Source organism: Poecilia reticulata, chromosome 5, assembly GCF_904066995.2.
Source record: "Poecilia reticulata chromosome 5, P_reticulata-male-v2, whole genome shotgun sequence".
NCBI classification, from domain to species: Eukaryota; Metazoa; Chordata; class Actinopteri; order Cyprinodontiformes; family Poeciliidae; genus Poecilia; species Poecilia reticulata.
Window position 1 is genome coordinate 19,481,205 of NC_088834.1, and position 21,593 is coordinate 19,502,797.

Consider the following 21,593-nt stretch of genomic DNA (forward strand, 5'->3'; position numbering starts at 1 on the left):
GAAGGAAAGCGGAGAAGCACGTCAGTCACAGGCTGTGTTCAAATGCCAAAACGCAGTGCTCTGCTTGCAGGTAAGTAAGTGCTGCCTGGTATCACTAAGTCACAACTCTGGACATGACAGTTTGCTGTAAAACGGAGTGACGTGTCATTCAGGTATTTTATCCAACAACCACGATGCCAAAAGGACACGAGTTAACTTTTTGTTACACTGCCTCATCAACGGATGAGAGAGGGTCATTTGCTGTTGCACAACCTTGAAATGAACTAAAGCAGGGCTGCCCAATGCGTCGGTCTTTGAACCGCGGTGGTTTAGAGTCGATCTTGGCCGCAAGGACGCTGAGACCAGCACTTCCTCTTCTGACAGGCTTATCAAAAATATTCACTAAGATCCTAAACGTTTGTAGTTTCATTAAAAAAAAGAATTATTTTTTTAAAAATCAACGAAACGTGTTGAAATTAATAATCTCAATAATTATTGTTTCAACAAGATGTTGCGCAATTCAGTGCGTTTCGGTTCCATTAACAAAAAAAACAAACAAAAAAAAAGGCGACTCTGACGAGCAGAGCAGGAGTTTAAATTAGCTACTCAACCACCGCTGTGTTCATGAGAGACTTATTAATAATCGAGAAATAAACATCAAGCCTGGAAACCTGCTATCGTAACGGACTGAATGTTGTGTTTTTAAAGTAATCTCTGCTCAGCTTGCGGGGCGCAGGCGGTTGCCAGGGCAACGGGTGTGCTTAAACGACAAAGAGACCGAGAGTAAAAAGGTAGGAGATGTTTTCAGTTGATCGTCTGTTCGGGTTGTTTCACCTTTCTTTACCTTTGCTGTGGCTCGTTACACCCGCTGTAGTTTCTGAACATTCAATAAACGACAAAATTGGACTAATTACCTCGTGAGTTTGTGAGCATACGTCACAACAAACATCAAATAGGACAAATATATTTCATTAAGTTTTAACAAATTCTACCGCGATAATTATGTGAAATTAAATAAATTATATCACGACTTCAGAAGATTTCCCTTTACCTTTACTGGGCTCTTTGGTTCCCCCTATCAGTCTGTAGTTTCTCATATTGATGTCATCAAACCAAATTTCAGATCTACCATGACTGACTGACTGACACCTGCTGGCGTCAGGTTTGCAACCAGCTTCTGACTGAGAAACCAGTAACCACAGACCAGTAACCAGAAACCAGTAAGCTGCTCCCAGTGTCAGAATCTCACTGAGGAAGAAACTGGATTAGGTTTTCTGTCACTTTATTATTTCTGCTGTAACTGATTTGCATGTAAAATAAGTCAATAGAGTTTAATTTGCAATTTTTATGTCTTTGTGTCATGAGGTACATCTCAGGCGGCTGGTGAGAGAAAAGGTAGATTGGGCACCCCTGAGCTAAACGTTGTGATTTTTTTTCTGCCTGTAGGGAGGTAGAGTACACCAGAGGATAGAGGAACACAAAGTTCAGACTGAGAACAGCTATGCTGCTAATGAGAAACAGCCACAGATGCACGCTTGCAAGGTTTCATTAAGAGCAGGACTGCTTTACAATGAAAATAAACCTCTGTAATAGTTCCTTTTATTACATGGTTCTTTAAATTAGATGGATGGACAGATATATCGTACACATATTTTACCATCCTCTCATCTGAAGAAAATCTTCACATTTAAATTCCATATTTTCCAAGATCTCGTAGGGATCTCGGAAGATCTCGTTAATAATGATAAAAGAGGTCTTTTCTCAGGACTGGGTACGACCTCGCTAAGTCTTTCCCACTTCTGGGCAAATACCCAGCAAGGCTCCTTGCCAGAAGAGGCGCATCTTCAGTTCGACACCAGACATGGATCACTGTTTCTGTTATGAATGTTTCCAAGTGAAGCAACGCTGCTCCGAAGTTGAGCAACTTGCCAAACAGCAGGGGTTTTTTTCATTCATAAATCATATGCGCAGTAAAAATCGACATATAGATGATATATTCTTCCTTGTTCCCTCTCTCCTTAGAGCTGCTAATGAGCTGTAAATCTCCAAATCTTCCTTTTTACGCAAAGTCCTTAATCTTTTTGTTGACCTAAACTGTCTCAGCTAATACAAATTTGCTGTTGCCAATCAGACAGATGAGTTGCAGTTTTATAACTCCTAATGGTGGCTTTCCTGACACAGATTTTATGGCAGCTGCCTGCAGTAGGTGTGATAGCTGCTCAGTGTTTGCTATCAGGCTGGAAGTCAATAATTACCCAGATTTTGCAGGCGAACGCCGTTCCACTGAGTCCTCTTGTTTATTTATAGTATCTATGCATATTTTGTACATCCATTCTCAAGGACTTCTAAACAAATCTTATCCTTTCTGATAAGAAGCTAAAATGATGAAGCATGGGAAACGAAACAAAAAAAATCTTTGCTAGGCCTCATTAGGCCCTCCCACTGTGAGCCGACCAATCCATCTCTGTGCTGTCTCATAATCGGTCCAGAGTTCACCTACCACTTATTCGCTTACAGTCGAGCTTCTCACCTCCTCATTGCGCTCCCAATGCACTTTGGAGAATATTCCTCTCTGCGGAGAAAAGAGGGGCTGTGGATTGATTTGTCCGACTGAGAAGTGATGTGGAGTGGTGGGCTGCTGCGAGGTGTCAGACCTGAGCTTCACAGCTTTCATTCAAGCGCAACGGGAGACCAAAGAGCCGACTGGAAGCCAGCTGATTGGACGGCACATGAAAAATAGATGCATCACTGAACAAGTCTGTCATGTTGACGGTGATGTCCCGATAGGAGCATGTCAAGAAGAAGCAGGTGTTTATATTTAACAATCACCTTCTCCTCTAAAAACTGTCTGGTAATTGTCAGCACCCTTGCTGTTGCGTGTCTGAAAATCCATGTGATGTTATTTCTTGGAAGACTGTTATTGACTGTGACTAATCCTTTCTACAGGTATTATCAGCCGTTTTATGACTGGTTGAGTGAAATGACCGAACAAGCTGTTGGGGAGTATTAAGAGCGTCAGAATCACCTGGACCGAGGACAGGATGTGTAACTCTTCTGGCAGCAGCGTGGAGCAGATGTGTAACTCTTCTGTCAGCAGCGTGGAGCAGATATACTCTTCTGGCAGCGGCGTGGGGCATATGCGTAACTCTTCTGGCAGCAGCGTGGAGCAGATCTTCGTCCCTGTAATGGATTCACTCATTTGGATCCTGGGAGTTACCGGACAGAGCTTAGTGATGGTGATCTTGTGCGGACGACAGCGGAGGCGTAGGAAACGCGGTGGACAACCTTCCCAGGCGTCCACGATCGGCACGGGAACGGACATCCTACTGCTGGCTCTGAGCGCTGCAGATCTGCTTCTGCTCTCCACGGTTCCCTTCTACTCCGCCGCCATAGCCATGAGGATGTGGCCGTTTGGGGACGTCATGTGCCGCCTGGTGGGCTTCCTGGGGTCTGCCTGCTCGTCCGCCAGCATCTTCACCCTGGCGACGCTGGCCGTCTCTCGTTATCTGACTGTGGTGCAGCCCACCAGAGCGTACGGCCTGCTCACCCCGCGCAAGGTCTCCACGATCGCCGCCCTCCTATGGGTCCCGGCCTGCTGCCTCGGAGCCCCTCAGTTGGTTTTCCGCTTCGTGAAAACCCTTCGAGGAAGCCCTGACCGCTTTGTTTGCTTGACCTTTCTGTCTAACGAACAGCGGATGATTTACGGACTGTTTCACTTCCTCGCAGCCTTCATGCTTCCACTGGTCACCATCGCGTTGGCATACGGCAGCATCTACGTGTTCCTGTGGCGGGGCCAGCAAGCCAACACGACCCCCCAAGTCGAGCGCTATCAAAGGAAAGTGACTCAGACAACGGCCATGCTGGTGCTGGCCTTTACTGTGTGCTGGCTGCCCTCGTACGGACTGACACTGGCCTTACTTGCCAATCCACACTGGGCAACCGCAGGGGCCACAGGGGCCACGCCGCGTTTTGGCTCCTTTAGTGTGTTTGCTCGCATAATGGCAACCTCTTCCACAGTGATGAACCCTATCCTCTACGTCCTGATGTCCCAAAAGTTCAGACATGATCTGCGGAGGATTTTCAAACGGGATCAGCAAAACGGAAGGAGCAATGTGGCGTTGTCTACTGTCTGACAGTATCAATGTAACCAAATCAAACAAACCTTATGCTGCAAGACCTGTGAATAAAATGGTTGCCACTTGGCATCAGTGACAGACTGAAACTGAAAAGTCATATCACTCGTTGTGAACCGATATTCACCTTTGAGCCGCATTAAGAGATTATTGTGCAAAATGGTCTTAAAATGTGCTCTGTGTCCAGATGGTTTACAAGAACAGTAGGAATTATCCATTCTTGGGAAGAGTGGCAAGAAATAAATACAAAGAAGGCTCGATTGTTTACAAGCCATGTAGAAGATACAGTAAAACCCACTAAAGAAAACCCACTGCATGTTTAGGGTCGTTTTTTTATGCAGCAAGACATTGCAGCTAGAGCTGAAAGGCATTTATGGTCTGCATTCAGTGATACTTAGATGAAATCTTAGCATTAATAATTAGCAAGAAAAACATGAATGTAGTAATCGTGTAGCAACTGATGAGAGTGGGCCAGGAACAAATGCTGGGATCGACTTGCGCTGTGATTTATTCCTTTGTAAAGTTCAACCTCAGATCAGCAAATGGCATCAAATCTAAATTCATTTCTGTTTCAAGTTAGAAACTCAATTAAATTTGTTAATTAATGCATGTTATTGTAGCAATACAATGTATTAAATCATTTTTCTGCGATTTGTACTGTCAAACAGCGCAGCAACTAGTTTAATAAATGATGTTTCATAGCACAGCATGTGATTTATATAAAAAGTACAAATAAAAAGTTATTCCTGTTCATATTCAGCCACGACTAAAGTGCAAAGTAGCCATTTTGGATTTTGACGTCTGGGTCGGTAAGAATCATCCGACTTGAACTCAGAATCTGTTAATTTCTCCAACTTTAAATCTTGTACATTTCAGAATAACAATAGAACATTAAACTAAACTCCTCCTTCTGACCAATTATGCCAAACAATCAAATAAGTGTCGAGCAACAAATTATAAAGCTTATTTTTCTTTTGTTCCACTGTTTTAAATGAAGTGAGTTTGTTCAAATTGTGGTACTTGTCAAACTTTGTGTCTACTTGGGTGTTACTTACTATAAAATGTTTGAGAGCCAGCAATATAGATCAAAGCATTTATGTGTAAGTGACCTGGTTAAAGTCCAGACTTCAATCTAGTTAAAAGCCTGTGGTAAAACTTGAAAACCGAAGTTTGTAGACAGCATTCGTTCAATCTGAATGCATTATTTGGTAAAGAAATAAAAATAAACATTTATTTTTTCATCTGTAGTGTAGATTGCAGACAGGAGAACTGCATTGCATAAGACGATCACAAGATTTGCTGTGGGTGTGGATGGTTTACGGGCACAGTAGAAGAACCAATTCTGAATCACATTCCTTGTTAAACAGATTAAAGCGAAGCTACTTTGGTAAAACATTAACATTGCACATGTGTTTTGTTGTGCTCAGATAAAGTAAATGAAGGCCTGTTTGTTTCTGGACCTCCTGTCCATTTTGTTCTCACAGCATAAACAAAAAAATAATTCCCCTTTATTTTGGGTTTGGCAACAACTTGAGAAGAAAGATTTCCTGGTTCTGTTTACATAAGTGGGAGTTTCTGTGGAAAATCTTGCAGCTTTCTTCTCCAGGATTTCTCATCATGGGGCTGATGGCTACACACAAGCCCTTTTTTTAAAAAAAAATCAAAAGAAAGAGGTTGGAAAAAAAAAACACAGTTTGGCAAATGACAGGGTTTGTATGTTGGAGGGGAGTGTGGGAATAAAAAAAGAAAGAAGATAAATAGAGGAAATATCTGTAGAAATATCCTTACCCTTTGAACTTCTTTGTTTTGTACATGGGGCATTTGAACACAATTTCTACAAAGTATTTTGAGTCAGGGGGATTAAATACAAATACATCTATGCTGTACTTTTCAAATTCTTACGAGTAAACTTTATAGCACCATGTTATCAGTTTCTTTCTGCTTTTCAGCTATGAACTACTTTGTGGTGGTTTATCATACAAAAGTTTGTTGGTAATGTTACAAAATGCAACTTGAAAAGTATGAATGTTTTTATGAGGAGATGAAAGTTGACCGAGTCTCAAAACCAAAACGGAAGAGCAGGGAAACTCACTCTCTACGACGGTTTTGCGGTCCGATCCATCGTCGCTGATTTGCTGGATGTTGCCGAAGTGAATGTCGCTGAAGAAGATGCGGTTGGCTCCTTTGCCCCCTCCTCCTCTGTAGTCAAAGGTGAGAGCGATGATGTTCTTCATGTGCTCCGGATCTTCAAACGGCTTTATGGGCGCGTTCAGGTTGTTCTCATCCGACAGGTGGACGCTCTTGAGTATGGTGCGCTCAGAGTAGAGAAGGTAGCCGTCGTAGTCGCGGCAGCCGCGGCCGTCCTCGGCCAGCATGCCGTGAGCGCAGGCACAAGTGCGCTGGCCGTTGCCACGGTAAAGGCAGAGCTGCTCGCAGCCACCGTTGTTCACTTTGCACACATTTGTTCCTGCGAACAGACACAAACATAAGTGACTGCATTGATTCTTAAATCAAATTATGGATATTTGTTTTCTCCCCTTTCTTTGGTTTTGCTTACCTTGCTGCCTGGCCCTGTTGAAAACCTTGATATCTTTAAGCTGAACACCAATACCAGTTCTCAGAGAGACGGAGTCTGTTGCGTTCTCCTTGTTGCCTCTTTTAATGGAACCATTCGCATGTGTCCTGTACAAAATACACGGCGTTCATTAGATGCTAATGCTTGGAAACGTAAAGAAAAACATAATGAGCAGCTGGGGAATATCTGACCTATCACTCCAGTAGATGTAGCTCTCAAACACAGACACAGAGAACATGTCCATGTTGTTGCTGGCCAGCACCACCTCCCTGTTTTCTCCAGTCTCCAGGTTTATACGCTCAATCTTGTCTGTCCTGGCATCACACCAGTACAGCAGACCGTCCTACACACCAACATGAAGTAATCGTGAGGCTGCACACTCCCTGCATCTTCATCTCAAAAGTATAAAGAAGTGCTCTGTTGTGACTAACCTCATAGTCAATGGAGATTCCGTTGGGCCAGCTGATACTAGCGTTGACCAGGATCGCCCTCTGTGAACCATCCAGGCGGGACCGCTCGATGCGGGGGTACTGACCCCACTCTGTCCAGAACAGGTAGCTGCCAGCAAAAACATGTAGGAGCACAGAAACACTCAAATAGTGTAATCAATAGTGAACTGAAACTACAAATGTGGTGGTTGAGCTGCACAGCGTATTTCATTTTGTAATTCTCACCCTTTCTCGGGATGCACGGTGATGGCGCGTGGCTTGTCCAGGCCCTGGGAGATCACCACATACCGGAAGGAGCCATTCAGGCGAGCCACCTCGATCACATCGAAACCTTGGTCAGTCCAATAAATGTTTCCTGTGTAAGACAGAGGAGAGATGTTGAAAAACAGACAAATCTGTAGGCAAGATGTACGTCCACTGTATATATAGTCTAAACGATACATGTTTTACTCATCGGTCCCTTTTTTAGTGCAAGTTTTTTATATTTTGCATTGTTTCCCCAAGTGTATTATAAGCCTGGCGGGCCACCAGGCTTTACTTGTGCCCCCACCAGGCTAAGCATTGCTTATTTATTTAAGTCTTTTTAAAATGTTTGCACTTTTTAAGAGTTTATAGTTGGTGTTCAGGCGTTAATCTTCCAATCTTTCAATAAAACATGACTATCAAGTCATATTTCCAAATTTCCTGTCAACTTTAAACATGTTTTAACTCAAAAACACAGCTGGATGAATGACCACCTAAAATAAACTATGTAACTGGCAAATGACTATTGCTTTTTTTTCTCCATTCTTAAGTTTTCTATTGTTCATTCTTTTTTGGTGATGCCTCTCACCAGCTATCCAGTCCACAGCGATCCCCTCCACTCTCCCGATGCCGTTGGTAATCACGTCTTCTCTCCAGGTCTGATCTCTCTTGGCCCTGCTGATGGTGCTCAGGCCCATATCCACCCAGTAGATTGTATCATTCTCTACAACAAACAAAAGAAAAAAGAAAACAGTCTTCCTGATCAATAAAGGGAAATTATAACAAGAAAGTCAGAGAGGTGGGTGGGGGGGAAAGAAAACTTTACCAGCGTGGAAATCTATGCCGACAGCTAGTGAGGTGCCAGAGACAGGTACCAGAGCATCAGACTTGTCTGAAGGGTCCAGAGGAATACCCCGAATGCCTTCATGAACAGAATACAGAAGGAAGGAGCCCACTCCTGCAATAAACACAAAAGTAGATCTCAGAAATCTCTGAGCCACTCCCTGACCGTTTATGTTAGCCTGTGAAGCAGAATTTGTTTGAAATTAGGATCTTTGTATGCAAGCGAACACATCCTACCCTCGCAGGACTGCTGCCCGGTTCGCAGGCTGTATCCTGCAGTGCACATGCAGGCTCTGGTGTTGTGGGAGGTGGGGAGGCACAGCTGGGAACAGTCTCCATTGTTTTTGCTGCAGAAATTGGTGCCTGTGAACCGAAACGCACAAAGACAAACACACAAAACAAATCAAAGATGAGTAACCGGGTATAAACAGAGGTGCCTGCGATAAACATTCAGAGGCTTTGAATTAGACCCTCTGTCAGACAGATGGACTTTGTCTTTCAATGGACTCTAACAAACAATTGTTGCACCTTTTTGCACGGTTTCGTTGTAGATCTTCATGTGCATCATGGGCGAAGTGCTGTTCCTCAGGACTTTCCAGTTGCCACCGTCTTTTTTATCACACGTTCCGATCTGGTCGGTTCCCTGGTCCGCCCACCACAGCTTATCCCCTTTGGTGAACGTCACACAACGTAGACATTACACATAATTTCTGCTGAAACTGCAACTAAAACAAAGAGCTTATGATGATGGGCTCATTAAGGCCTACCCATAATAGCAAGCGCTGTAGCCTTGATGAGCTTGCCCTTGGTGCCTTCCAGCACCTCCAGTCCAGAGCCGTCCAGGTTGCAGCGGTTGATGGTGCTGTTTCCTGAGCTGATCCAGTAGAGCTGAGCCGTGTCAAAGTCGATGGAAAGGCCTAGGAAACAAAAGAGCACGTAAGAGCAACGTCCGACCTCATCACTAGGGGGAGCTGTCTCTTAGTCACAAACACAGGGGGACGATGGTCTCTCACCAATAGGGCCTTTTTGGTTGGTGAAGAGGACACTGCGGTTGCTGCCGTCTGTGTTGGCCATGCTGATGTTGTCGCCGTCTGTCCAGTACAGCTTCCTGGTGTAGACACACAGAAAACCATTGACTTTAAAGGCATTTTTTAATCAGCAGAACATATCAAAAATACACAGTGAAAGAAAAACATGTCTCACTGTGAACTTGGAGCTTAGGTGTAACCTGTAGAGCCTTGCAAATTTCTCAAACTTCTATGTATCTTATGGCAATTTTGACCAACACAAAGTAGTGTGTGTGACAGAAAGGATAAAAATCAGAGAACTGTAACTTAGGATGTGTTCCAGCAAGTTTTTCATACCAAATACTGACAAGTTTGTCAAAATTTCTTGCAAAAGAAGTCAAACTAGGACATCTGTGAACAGCAATAAGACTTGCCAACGATTTGACTTATGTCTGTCACATTAGGAGCCATTCTTCGTTCTTATGACCTCATCCTCTGTTAAATCTCTCTAAGTCTTTCCCTCTGACCCATTTGCTGCGTGTCTTGGTCTTCGTGATGCTGTTTCCCACTATTGTTTTTTAACATAGCTTTGAGGCTTTCATGGAACATCTGAATTTCCACTTATTGCAATTTGTCATACATGCAATTTATCATGACAAAATCTGTTCAAAATCAGATTAAAGTAAAAACAACAATTTTCAGATTTTGGCTTGCTAGAAAGAAAAAAGAAGGAAAACGAAGCATTCTTTACATTCCACTTCCCAATTATGTTTTCCAGGGGAGGGGACACTTTTGGAATCTACTGTATGTCACTCTCAAACTAGATTTCACAAAATCTTCTGAAAACTTATAAACTAACATAAAAGTTTAATTTTGCTTTTGTTTTTTTTTTTACCTTTTTAACTTAGTTAATTGTTTAATGTCGCATCGTAACCAGATACAATTGTCAGCCCTTTGTTGTGTGTCCTTGCGTATTTAAGCTATATTTAATATGTATCACTTCCTTTTAATTCTAACCACATCCAGCCATAGCCTTTATTATATTTAACATGTCTCAACAAAAAAAAAAACAGACTAGGGGATTCACATTTCCTTTTTCAAGTTTTTCTCCTTTTTATTTAGTGCAAGCACAGTTTATCCTGCCCCAACCTTTCTTGACCCCACCCACTCCAGTTGGGGTCAAGTGTGTTAGTGTGGCAGAGAAAGCAGACGGCTCCAGCATAGGGTTCTAACATCTGTTTCTCATTTTCAAACACACCAACAAAGCTCTGATCGGGAACAGTCCTATTCTTCACCGAGTCCTTCAAAGAGACAAAGGAGTAAACAAACAACAGACACTTTCTAAGTGGAAATCAAACACAGAAAGGCACACATATTCCTGCAGAACCATTGTATTTGGAGGTACAGATGGTTTGTCTGTGCACTGTTCGACCGAGGGGGAGGCTGGAGCCAAGCTCTGTTTGGAGATTAGGGGGGGAGAGTTTCAGGAGGGGAAAAAATGAATGTTTTAAGTAACGCAGGAAGGGACAGGATGTAGGATAAACAAAGAGAACCTAGATGGAAAAAGAGAGAGAAAGACGGAGACACTGGCTGTGAATCAGACACAGTCTGTCTGAGCTCAGAAAGTGTCAAAATAAAAGACAGAAGCAGCAGAGGATTACAATTAAAATGAGAGAACAAAACTTTAAAGCCATTTTTATAGTAAGAAAATGCTTAAGCGTTAGCTGTCGGCAATCTATTTATTAACAGTGACTACATAAGGGGAAAAGTGAGAAGATCCACAGTAATGTGTTTCACATTATCAGTAAATCCAGAGGTAGTTTTTGGACAACATGGCTCTTCACCCAGAGCAGCAAGGCCTGAGGTATCTTTAGCACTCCGCTAAGCTAAAGTATTCTGTTATTTCCTCTCTATATGACTTTTCTACAGCTAACTTGGATGTCCGGTCATTGGGACTCAGCACCTCTCATCATATTTTACATCATGTAAGCAATGCAACAAAATAATAACTCAATTCAGGTATGAAGCTTCAGAGTCGTAGCTTTAAGGAATCTCATTTGATCACGTTTAGTTCTAACTTGTAGTAAATTTATAAACCTTGAACTGACTTGTTCTACACTTCACAGTGACTTTTTAAAGAAAAATCTAAGATTAATGAGACTTTTATTTATATATTTGCTTCATGAGCACTATAAAGTTACACAAACTTAAAAAGTACAGTATATAGTGTAATACTTTTTGTAATGAATAAGGTTAGCAGTGAAAATATCAGTTTTAATTGCTTCTTATGAAGTCAAAGTTAGCTGAATGGTGTTTGTCATAGGAGTGGGTGTGTTTGTTTATATGTGGAGACCACATGTGTTGTGGGTTCAGCAAGGAGGCATTTATGGAAGAAAAGGTTGCAGGAGTGGGTAAAAGAAAGAATACGTCTCACAGCAGTTTCCAAGAATGAGAGTGTTTCTACATCTGAGAGCTTTACGACGAGCCCCTTTCTATTTCCGTGTGTGTGAGTGTGTGGCACTGACCCCAGCATTGGATGCATCACTAGACAGTGTGGTTTGTCCAAACCCTGGATGACGGCGTTCTTAAAGGAGCCATCCAGTCTGGCGACATTAATCTGTTTCTTATTGGCATCATAGCTGGTCCAGAACAGGTTCCTGGACACCCAGTCCACCGCCAGGCCGTGCGTGTTGGGTAGATCTGATGAAACACAGCAAACATAAATTGTAGATCAACTCTTTGGTTTGGGCAGAAACTCAACAAGCCTTTTTAAAATAACAGACAGTAGAGAGGACAAAGGAAAAACTATAGTGTGACCCTTCCTTCAGTATTACTCCTCATCATTAGAGCTCTTTTAGTTTAAAAAGTCTTTTCAGAGATTTTTCAGTTGAACAATGTCTGCACACCTGTATGCTGGTTGTGTGCCAGCTGTATTTTGATTGTTAACCCAATATCCAACAACAGTTTTTATTATTATTATTATTATTATTATTATTATTATTATTATTATTATTATTATTATTATTATTATTATTATTATTATTATTATTATCTGAATTTCAATGGCCAAATAAAAATGTTTCTGTCTGTGCCTAATATACTTTGCAGTTTCTTCATTTTTTAAATTTTTTTTATTAAGACCAATGTTTGCCCAAAACAGACGTTTCCCTTGCAAGTCTAAGTAACGATCCTTTGAAAGATGTTCTGCCTCGTCGTCCTTACCAGCAGAGACCACGGTCTCGACTCCGGTCCCATTAATAAAAGCTCGCTTGATCGTCTGTGTCCGCACATCTGACCAGTAGATGCGGTGCTCCAGAGCGTCGTAGTCCACCACAGTCACGTTGTCGATGTCCGGCACAGTGAAGGAGATGATGTAGTTGTAGTACGGGTTGTCTATGTCCACTCCCCTGATCTCTATTTGTCGAGCGTAAAGCAGAAACTGGCGAGACTCTGAGGGGGAGACGAGATGATGACATGCGTCCATTAATGCTCAGTGAAATTAGTCAAGTAGTGAACGCAGCAACAAGCCAAAAAGGGTAATCTCTGAAAAGGAAGCAATGCCTAATCTGTGGAAGGATAGTTGCTGCAGGGATGAGTGCTTCTTTGTATCATCCCTGCTGCTTGAACAAACACTTAATTCAATAGTATTTTTGACTGACGTGATTATATCTGGCAGGGTAACGGCACAGCAGCCGCGGTGAGAGTAAATTCAATCAGTGAAAATACATAACAAATAGGATAAACTCAGCAGTCACTGTTTGTCTAAATCTGCGCGGCTTCAGTGATAGAAAAAAGAAATGGAAAGGGGGGATTGAGATGGGAGACTAATGACTCTGTCAGACTGTATCAGGCAAGCAAGAGTATGTTGTGGATGTGGGGGACAGTTATAATGGCTCCTTGGATCCAATATCACACAACATAATTGAGAGCCTTGCCCTGAATATTAAACTCAAGCAAAAAAATAAATAAAATAAGCAGCCTGCCATTTTATAAAGAAGAAAACATTATATTAAGCTTTTACGTTCCCTCTTCAGAGACTCACATTTCTACACACAAGCAGCAACAACCCCCCTCCACCCGCTACGTTAAAAAAAAACCCAAAACAAACAAGTATTTGCATGTGTCTAGACTTACCAAAGCACGTCCGTTTGTCGGGGCCCAGCTTCATGAGGTGGGGACATGCACACGAGAACGTCTGATTGTAGTTGATCAAGCAGAGGTGGGAGCAGGGCTCTTTGCCATCTTTGGCTGCACAGGGGTTTGGAGCTGCACAGACGACAATGTGGATTAGAAGAAGGACCGAGAAGGTGTAGATGCAGACGGTTGGTCATTTTATTAGGTGCACAAATAGTAAATTAGTCGGTCAGAGTATTTTAGACACTGATGATCCCGACCCCAGGCCATTTTCTGCATTTCTTCCTCTCCTCTCTCTGCCATTCTTCTTGTGAAGCTACTAATAGAAAAGGACACCAACGCCACACAATCTTAAAAAAAAAAAAAAGTCGCAGTGATGATCCATTGCTCCTACAATTGTTAACTTTATAATTGCATTTCTGAAAATAAATGTAAAATTTTCCAACCATGTTTTTCTACAAAATGACTAATGAGTTTTTTTTTCATTAAAGAAAGAAAACACTTCCTTTGCTTTATTAAATTCATCTAAATATGCCCACTAACATTGATTTATTACAAATAAACATTGCAAAGGGGTGTGGAATTTATTACGACTGTCCAAACTTATTCAGACTGCTTTTGTTATATATTTTGAAGTTAACTGAGCTGAAAATTAAAACCAGGAGATGACTGAAGCAAAATGTGGGGAATGTTCAACCAGTACAAGATGCTTAGGAACGAAAAGTACAACTTCCTGAATATTTTTTGAAACAGATTTCTATCCAAGTAGCCTGACCTGCTCCCAGTTCCTCAAATAGGTAAATAATTGCAAAAGAAAACTATACACATTCCTGAAAAACAGAGATTAAATCAGACAATTTCCCTTTCCCTCAGCTCATAGCAAACCAAAATCAAAATTGGTCCAAATTGGGATGGATAGGTCAAAGTTAGGTTTATAGTTGACGTATAGAACAGGATGCGCGGTGGTGTGCCAACCCAAACACCGTGCGTTTGCCTCGCCACTGTCGCAGTGCCTGGTTGTGCACCTCTGAATTTTTGTAACTCTGTGTGGATTGCGCATCACCATTCACACAAACTGGATGATTTGGAAGGTGCTCTGGCAGAGCAACTCCCCTTGCACTGGCATTTATATAAACCCTCTAGGAGAATATGGCTCCAGCGTACATGTTAACTATAAACGCCTTACCGCCGTCCTGACTCACGCCCACTCAACCCCAATCTTTGAAAGTGCAACGATAACTCAGTCTTAAGAGTACAAGAAATCAGAAATCAGCACATGCCAAGACAAGCCTGATCGGTGCGTCTTTGCAGTCAAAACATAACTAAATACAAAACAATAGCAAGATAAAAACTGGAGGAACTATGCAACCAAAAGAAAAACACTTATAGCTGAATGTAATGGTTTGTCACGTACAATAACAACAAATAACTATAATAATAATAATAATAATAATTATTATTATTATTATTATAAGAATTATAATTATAATAATAACTATTGACCTCTAGTTGGCAAATAGTGATTGTATACACTGATACCTTGTGGTTGTCTGGATGGATGGTAGACCTGCAGGTCAAAGGGCTGCGTGTTAGTTCTCTGGACCACAGTCACGTTGTTCCCAGTCCACTTGTTTGCCTTGGCCAGCGTGTTGGTCCTCCAGTCCGTCCAGTAAACCTCTCCACCGTACATGGTGACAGCGAAAGGATGCGAGAGGTACTCATGGCCTCTCAGGACCTCGATCAGTCCAGAACCATCATACTTAGCCGAGTAAATGGCATCGGATCTGTAAAAATAACAATTTTAGCTACATGCATTATATTTATTTTATATAAATGCGAAGGTTTATATAAAACCTTCGCATTTATATAAAATGCGAAGGTTAAAATGTATTTTTTCTTATTTGTTTGACCTGGCATCAATCCACAGGATGCGCCGCTCCAGATAATCCACAGTGAGTCCGTTAGGCCATCCTCCACTGCCCGTCTCCTTATGGATCGTCTTCCTGCCTTCTCCGCTCATGGATGCAGCCTCAATCCTTGGCAAGCTGGCATCCCAGTCTGTCCAGAAGAGGATTCTGCAGAAATATATTTTAACACAGGGACTTGTTGTGACTGTGCTCTGTTTTATTTGCAGGAGGTAAAGCAAGCAGTGCAGCTGTTACCCATCGCGGGGGTCAAGAGCAATAGCTCTAGGGTGCTCCACTTCCCCAGCCAGCAGAGTAGTCCTCATAGTGCCGTCCAACTTGGCCACCTCGATCTGATCAAGGTTGCTTTCCACCCAGTAAATGTTTCCTGCTATCCAGTCCACTGCCAGACCCTCGGGTGTAGCCAACCCATACTGGATCACTACATCAAAGCTGGTTAAAGCTGAAGGAGGAGGAAAAGCGACAAGGAAAACATTCAGACATCCTGATTTTTATCAGGTCCTTCGTCTGCAGCCACTTGTAAAGTTGTGTTGGTGGAACTCTTCAAAGCTTTTTTATGTGACGCCCAATTAAATCCTGTTTCATCAGCCTATTTAGGAAAACAAATAATTATCTGGGGTGCTGAAGGTACTTGTTGAATTTGCACTCTATTTAATTTCACATGGTTAAAGGCTCTGCTGGCAAGAATCTGCTGATGGCAGCTTTTTCAGGCTACTGTAGCCCACAGCACTGCCCACTCTGCAGGGGTTTAGTACTTAGAAATTTTGTAATTGTAATAAGACCCCAAGTATCACAAATTGTCCCCTAATGAAGTGTTAAGATGCCATGTAGAGAAAACAAAACGGCACAATAAAAACAAAAGACAAAGTGACAGTACAATTACAGAGCAGCTCCTAGAAGCTAAATATGTGGTGTCAGGGCTAAAGAGAGATCACAGCCTCTCTCTAACCCTTTAATTTCGCACTGCCTTCCTAATGAGAGTGATGAGTAATTATTTGGGATGAGTCAGTATTGTGTTCTGAACAATGTTGACACGCTTAAAACCCCAAACAACTTCAATACAGACCTCTATAACTGACAGGCCTTTAAAGAGACAATTGGGATTTTCTGAAATGGGTTCATTTTAAGTTGGAACTGGAAGTTTCTTGTAACTCGTGTTTTCAGAGGACATTGAGGCAACAGCTAGTTAGTTAGCAGCTTGGCAGCCAAACGCAGATGAGAGGAAAATATATTAACTTAGCAGTTAATAAGCCAACATCCAATTAAACAAAAAGATAGTCACCTAACAGGTCCTTAAGCTAGTGGCTAGTTAAGCCAATAGCTAGTGAAAATAAGCATTAATCAGCTGATAGCTCGTCAAGCCCACAGTTAGTCAGATAACTATTAGCTTAACTATCAGTTGTTGCTTTTAGTTTAACAGCTAATCATTGTAATGGGCTCTTTGCACCTCAGCTTAGAAAAAGCGGCTTGGTCGCTTCCCCTCTATTGAAAATGACATTTTACACTCTGTCCTTTTAGGGTTACTCCTCTTAACAATTAATGATGTACATCGATCCGAAGCCCCAGCAAGTAAGCTGGAGAAAAGATGTTCGCCTCGTTATACATTCACGGATCCGAAGGTGAGTTTTACTTTCTTTAAACTTTGTGGCTAACATTAACTTTAGCTTATGCTAGTAGGCACTATTCTCTGACATTTTTCTTGTAAAAATGTGCTATTTAAGTATCTAAACATTTTTAATCCATTCAAACGGACAATGTTTGTACCTTGTTATCTACTTATTTTTCATGAGTTTATTGCTGCATGAGGTCAAACTAACAACTAGTTAAGGAAGTTGTCAGTTTGCTATTCAAGCTAACAGCTAGCAGCCAAAAGATAGTCATTTCCAAAGTGGATAGGCCACCAAGCTAATATCAAATTCTGTGGTTTTGAAGAAATGGTTCATCAAACTTATCACTTTTACATTAAACAATTAATTCCATAGCCTAAGTAATTGATTGTCTGCAGCCTGCTTACGTCTTTCATGGAGTGTTTCCTATTTCTCTTTCTGAACATTTGTAAGTTTCACTATTTGTTTTTCTAATACGTTTTCATGCTTTTTAGATTATGAGATAGGCTGTCAGCAATGTAAGTTGTAAATAAAAATAAAGGGGCTGAAAATAAAATTTAATGGCATTAGAATTATGGCAGCAAACCAGCACAACGCAAAGAACTTTGCACAGTTTTTCTACCAAACTAACCGACTGAGTTCAAATACTGTTGGATGCAGTTAATGTTAGCTAAAAGATTACTAGTTGATAACAATACAGCACCTCAAGCTTGTTAACAAGTAGCCTGTAGTCAAGAAAAATGATCGGCCTCCGGTCAGCCTAAAGTAATACTGCAATATTTGCAGAAAAAAACATGTTTGTTGCAATAATGTAAAAAACAGATTGCAAAGTGTAAAAATAATTAACTGTATTTGTTTTAACTTCTACAGCAAACATAATGTATAACTAATGTTTTGGTTTGGCCATCTTTATCTGACCCAAGCATTTTTCTACAAGGTTTCAATCAATAAAGCTGGCTAGCACATTTTCAGCTCGCCCATCTTTCTACATTAAAAACAAAGACTGAAAACAAAACATGACTAGAGGTATTGAAAGTACAAGTATTAGAAAACATTTCATCGATTTATGTATATGATTTCAAGCCACTGAAATTGCAAGTGCCATAAAAAAAGAAACAGTAGCTTATCTGTTAAATCTCTATGTATCAAGCTACATATAAGCTTTATATTTAAAAAATGTTACCTCCATTCTCAGACAACTTCCCACGATAGATCTTATCCTCCACTACGTCAGTCCAGTACAGGGAACTCTGGTTAAGATGGAAATCCAGGGCGATGGTATTTCTGAGGCCAGGCACCAGGACACTGAACTCCCCCTTGTTCAGATCAATGCGCCGGATTTCATGGCGGTTTGAGAAGATAATAAATGGTTTGAATGGATCTGTAAAAACACAGAAAGAAAAGATCTCATGAAATCATTAATTACAGATGAATTTATTCTCCCAAGATGGTTGACACTCTTTTAGGCAATGACTCTCCTGTTCTTATTCCAAAAACTATCCAAACTAAAAAAAAACATGTCCTCTACGCCTTATTTATGCCACCCTTGGACTTTGGCCCAATCTTTTTTCTTTTTTTTTTTGCAGAACTGTTAAATAATTCAGTCACACTGGATGGTTGTCAAGCATGACTCTCCTGTTCAAGATGTTGTCAAATAATCTCAACATAATGCAAGTCTGCAATCTGACTGGGACACTCCAAGTCCTTCAATTTTTTTTAAAGGTTTTGTTGGTTCTAGTGGCCTTTATTTGAAAGTAGTTCGACAGGAAACAGGGTAATGAGAGAGAGGGAAGACATGCAGTAAATGTCACCAGGCCGCGAATCAAACTTGCGACCACTGGCACAAGGACCAAGGCCTCAATATGTGGCTCGTGCTCTGCCCCTGCACCACCACAGCACCCTTCAATTTTGTTTTGAGTCATTCAGTGCTGGATTTACTGGCGTACTTCAGATCGCTGTCCTGATGCATAGTAAAAGAGTCTTTGAGCTTTTCTACAATTTTATTTTAGAACAAGTTTGTAGTGTAGAGAGTAAAATTTATGGTTTCATCAACTGCAGTGACTCTTTGAGGTTCCAAAGAGGCAAAGTAACCTCATACCATTTAGTCAGTTTAGGGAAGCGATGGTTTTTAGTCAAGTCTCTTTTTTTATTGTTGAATTGTGAACTGACTTTAAGTGACATAAAATCTGCCTCATCTTATTCAAATGGGGGACAGTCTCAGTGTAGTGATTGCTATGTTTCCGACCTGTTGTTAAATTTCTTTTAAGTTTACGTGTTGCTTCATTAGGATACTTTTTCTTACTTCATGTTGCCAAACACGTTCTAGCCAAGTGATTTCTTCATACTTCAGTCTTCAGTGACAAGTGAAACTGAACTTAAATTATGACTTAACAAGAGAGGGAAATTATTCTGTACTTACTGAGGTCATCTTTGCGTAAAAGAAAACATTTTTCAGGAACTGAAACCTTTGTGTGACAAAAAAAAGCAAAAAGGGAAGTAAATCCCTGAAGCAGATGTTTGTGTTCATAATGTCTTGCCCATCTGAGAGGCAATCTTGTTTTGGCCAGGCCACTATTTCAAAAAGGGATATGAATCTTAAGGCTTTTACTTAAGTACATTTACTCTGAGCAAAGAAGAAGAGCTCTGCTGTGCAGTGTATTGGAGGTGACAGCCGTGTAACGCTGCTCTGGGTGACTCTCCCTATAAAGAGGGGCTATGCTGAAAGCTGCTTTAATCCTGTGTAATGAAAATGGTGAGTAAATTAGACAGCAGTTATCTGGAGCAAACAGGCAGCTAGACAGGCTGTGGGACGAACGACAGCATACAGCTGGCTCGCCTCTAAAACCAGCAGGTGAGGAGCGGCAGAATAAAGTTTCCTTCTTGGGTAGTTGCTGCAGGGAGATAAATACAGGATGTTCTTTTTATGTGGCTGATAAAACTCAGAGCTGCTTTAGAGGACTCTGTTCCTCACTACCTGACCTTACGATGACTTCGATAAAATCCGCTGCAGCTTTTGATTCTTTATGACCATTTGCAGAAAATAATTTTCATTATATATATATATATTTTTTTTTAAATCGTAGAATATTTATGGTCTCTCAAGGAGCCTTCTGATCCATCATAAATTTGTGCTGAGAGCAGATGACCTCTATTTCTCTTTCTTTTTATTGCTTCGTGTTTCACTCCAATAGAGTACAACATTTTGGACCAATTGGATCTCAAACAACTACACATGTTCTTGCTACAGTTGTGTGTCCTGTAACTTCATCCCATTTTTATTACCTCACTCTCAAACATCAAGTCTTTAAATATGGCACATTCAAAATTATTACCACTCCTGCAGTTAAGACTTCATACAAGTACCTTTAAGTATTAATACAACACATATAGTTCTTCTAATATTTGTAAGGCTGAAGCATGGTATTTCTCTTTGAAGACCCATTCTTTGTTTTCTGACTTGGCATACAAGATTTGTTGTGGTGTTTCAAAAAGCTTATAATATTCACATGCACTTTAAAAAATACTTCCAGAACTGTTGAAAGAGAAACAAGCCCACAGCAACACAGATCCTCTACCATGCTTAGCAGTGAGTGTGGTAAATGTTAATCTCTCGTTTCTTATCAGACAACAATATTACATAATCTAAAAAAAAAAACAGTCAGACAGCTGCAGCTGATCCAGAACGCTGCTGCTCATGTTTTCACTAGTCATCACACCAGTTCTGAAGTGCGTATACCATTCTCCCTGCAGCTCAGAGAATACGCTTTAAAGTGTTTTTGTTAGTTTATAAATCACTGAACGCCTTAGCACCAAAACACATGGACTCTTGTTGTTGTATGAACCCTTCAGAGCACTCAGATCTTCTGGTTTCAGTCTGCTCTGCATCCTCAGAACCAGAATCGAGCAGCATTCGGTCTCAATGCTCCACTAATCTGGAACAAACTTCCAGGAAAATGCAAAAATGCCTGAACACTGAATTCCTTTGAATCAAGGCTAAAATCCTAACCTGCATAGAGCTGACTTTAATACTTAATAACTGAAATGTTGATCAACATATTTGATGTGTCTTTGCTTGATGGTTTTAATGGTGGCATCTGATAAAACTCAATGGTTATTGCTTGTTTAATTAGTTACGGTGTTATGTTTTTATGGTGTCAACCACTTTGAACTGCCTGACTGCTGAAATGTGCTATAAATAATCTTCACTTGACTAGTCCTATTTCACCAAATCCCACAGTTAAAGTTAGAGTTTTACTAGCTTTTAATTTACAGTTGACGTTATACAGATAGTAGGACAGAAAAGGCTGAACACCCAACCAACAAGTGGCATATAAAAGGCTTCTAATGGTTACCAGAGAGACCTTTTATATACAGCATATCAGGATATGATATGATATCATATCAAATCCTGATATGATATGATATCATATCATATCAGGAAACCTTAAGATAACCAAATGTTCCTTGGCGTTCCCAGATCTAAATTAAAAAACAGAGGTGACTGTGCATTTATAGTAGCTCCTCCTATTCTCTGGAACAACCTACCTCTCCTAATAATAAGTGTGCTGAGTATCGATCGCATCAAGAAACTCTAAAAGACTCATTGCTTGCTATTTAAATCGATAACATCAATTTGTTTTCAACTTTTCTTAAGCTTTTAATGAACTTCACAGTCTTAATACTTTCTTGTTTACCATC

The 21,593-nt window shown here is 40.9% G+C and overlaps 2 protein-coding genes across 10 annotated transcripts in view; one reads left to right on the forward strand and one right to left on the reverse strand.

Moving 5' to 3' along the window:
* The window catches only part of LOC103465345 (low-density lipoprotein receptor-related protein 1-like), a 110,972-nt gene that overhangs the window by 22,649 nt on the left and 66,730 nt on the right, over positions 1-21,593 (reverse strand). For all 7 annotated transcript variants that reach the window (XM_017304763.2, XM_017304762.2, XM_008410078.3 and 4 more), the window contains 18 exons: positions 18,079-18,276; positions 15,526-15,730; positions 15,274-15,438; positions 14,903-15,147; positions 13,364-13,495; positions 12,452-12,679; positions 11,755-11,929; positions 9,236-9,330; positions 8,990-9,139; positions 8,751-8,891; positions 8,460-8,585; positions 8,206-8,337; positions 7,969-8,103; positions 7,362-7,491; positions 7,119-7,245; positions 6,879-7,030; positions 6,670-6,794; positions 6,205-6,579 (listed from right to left, as the gene is read on the reverse strand). In XM_017304763.2, coding sequence (XP_017160252.2) covers positions 6,205-6,579; positions 6,670-6,794; positions 6,879-7,030; positions 7,119-7,245; positions 7,362-7,491; positions 7,969-8,103; positions 8,206-8,337; positions 8,460-8,585; positions 8,751-8,891; positions 8,990-9,139; positions 9,236-9,330; positions 11,755-11,929; positions 12,452-12,679; positions 13,364-13,495; positions 14,903-15,147; positions 15,274-15,438; positions 15,526-15,730; positions 18,079-18,276 — 3,036 coding nt within the window. The remainder of the gene's footprint in view (positions 1-6,204; positions 6,580-6,669; positions 6,795-6,878; positions 7,031-7,118; positions 7,246-7,361; positions 7,492-7,968; positions 8,104-8,205; positions 8,338-8,459; positions 8,586-8,750; positions 8,892-8,989; positions 9,140-9,235; positions 9,331-11,754; positions 11,930-12,451; positions 12,680-13,363; positions 13,496-14,902; positions 15,148-15,273; positions 15,439-15,525; positions 15,731-18,078; positions 18,277-21,593) is intronic.
* Positions 50-4,428, forward strand: LOC103465344 (galanin receptor type 3-like). 3 transcript variants are annotated; one of them, XM_008410072.2, is made up of 2 exons: positions 50-70; positions 2,926-4,428. In XM_008410072.2, exon 2 carries the CDS (start codon positions 3,021-3,023, stop codon positions 4,110-4,112), a length of 1,092 nt encoding a protein of 363 aa, XP_008408294.1. In that variant the 5' UTR covers positions 50-70; positions 2,926-3,020; the 3' UTR covers positions 4,113-4,428. The 3 variants fall into 3 exon arrangements, with proteins under 3 accessions (XP_008408294.1, XP_008408293.1, XP_008408295.1); XM_008410071.2 differs by lacking the exon at positions 50-70 and adding an exon at positions 680-770; XM_008410073.3 differs by lacking the exon at positions 50-70 and adding an exon at positions 2,497-2,787.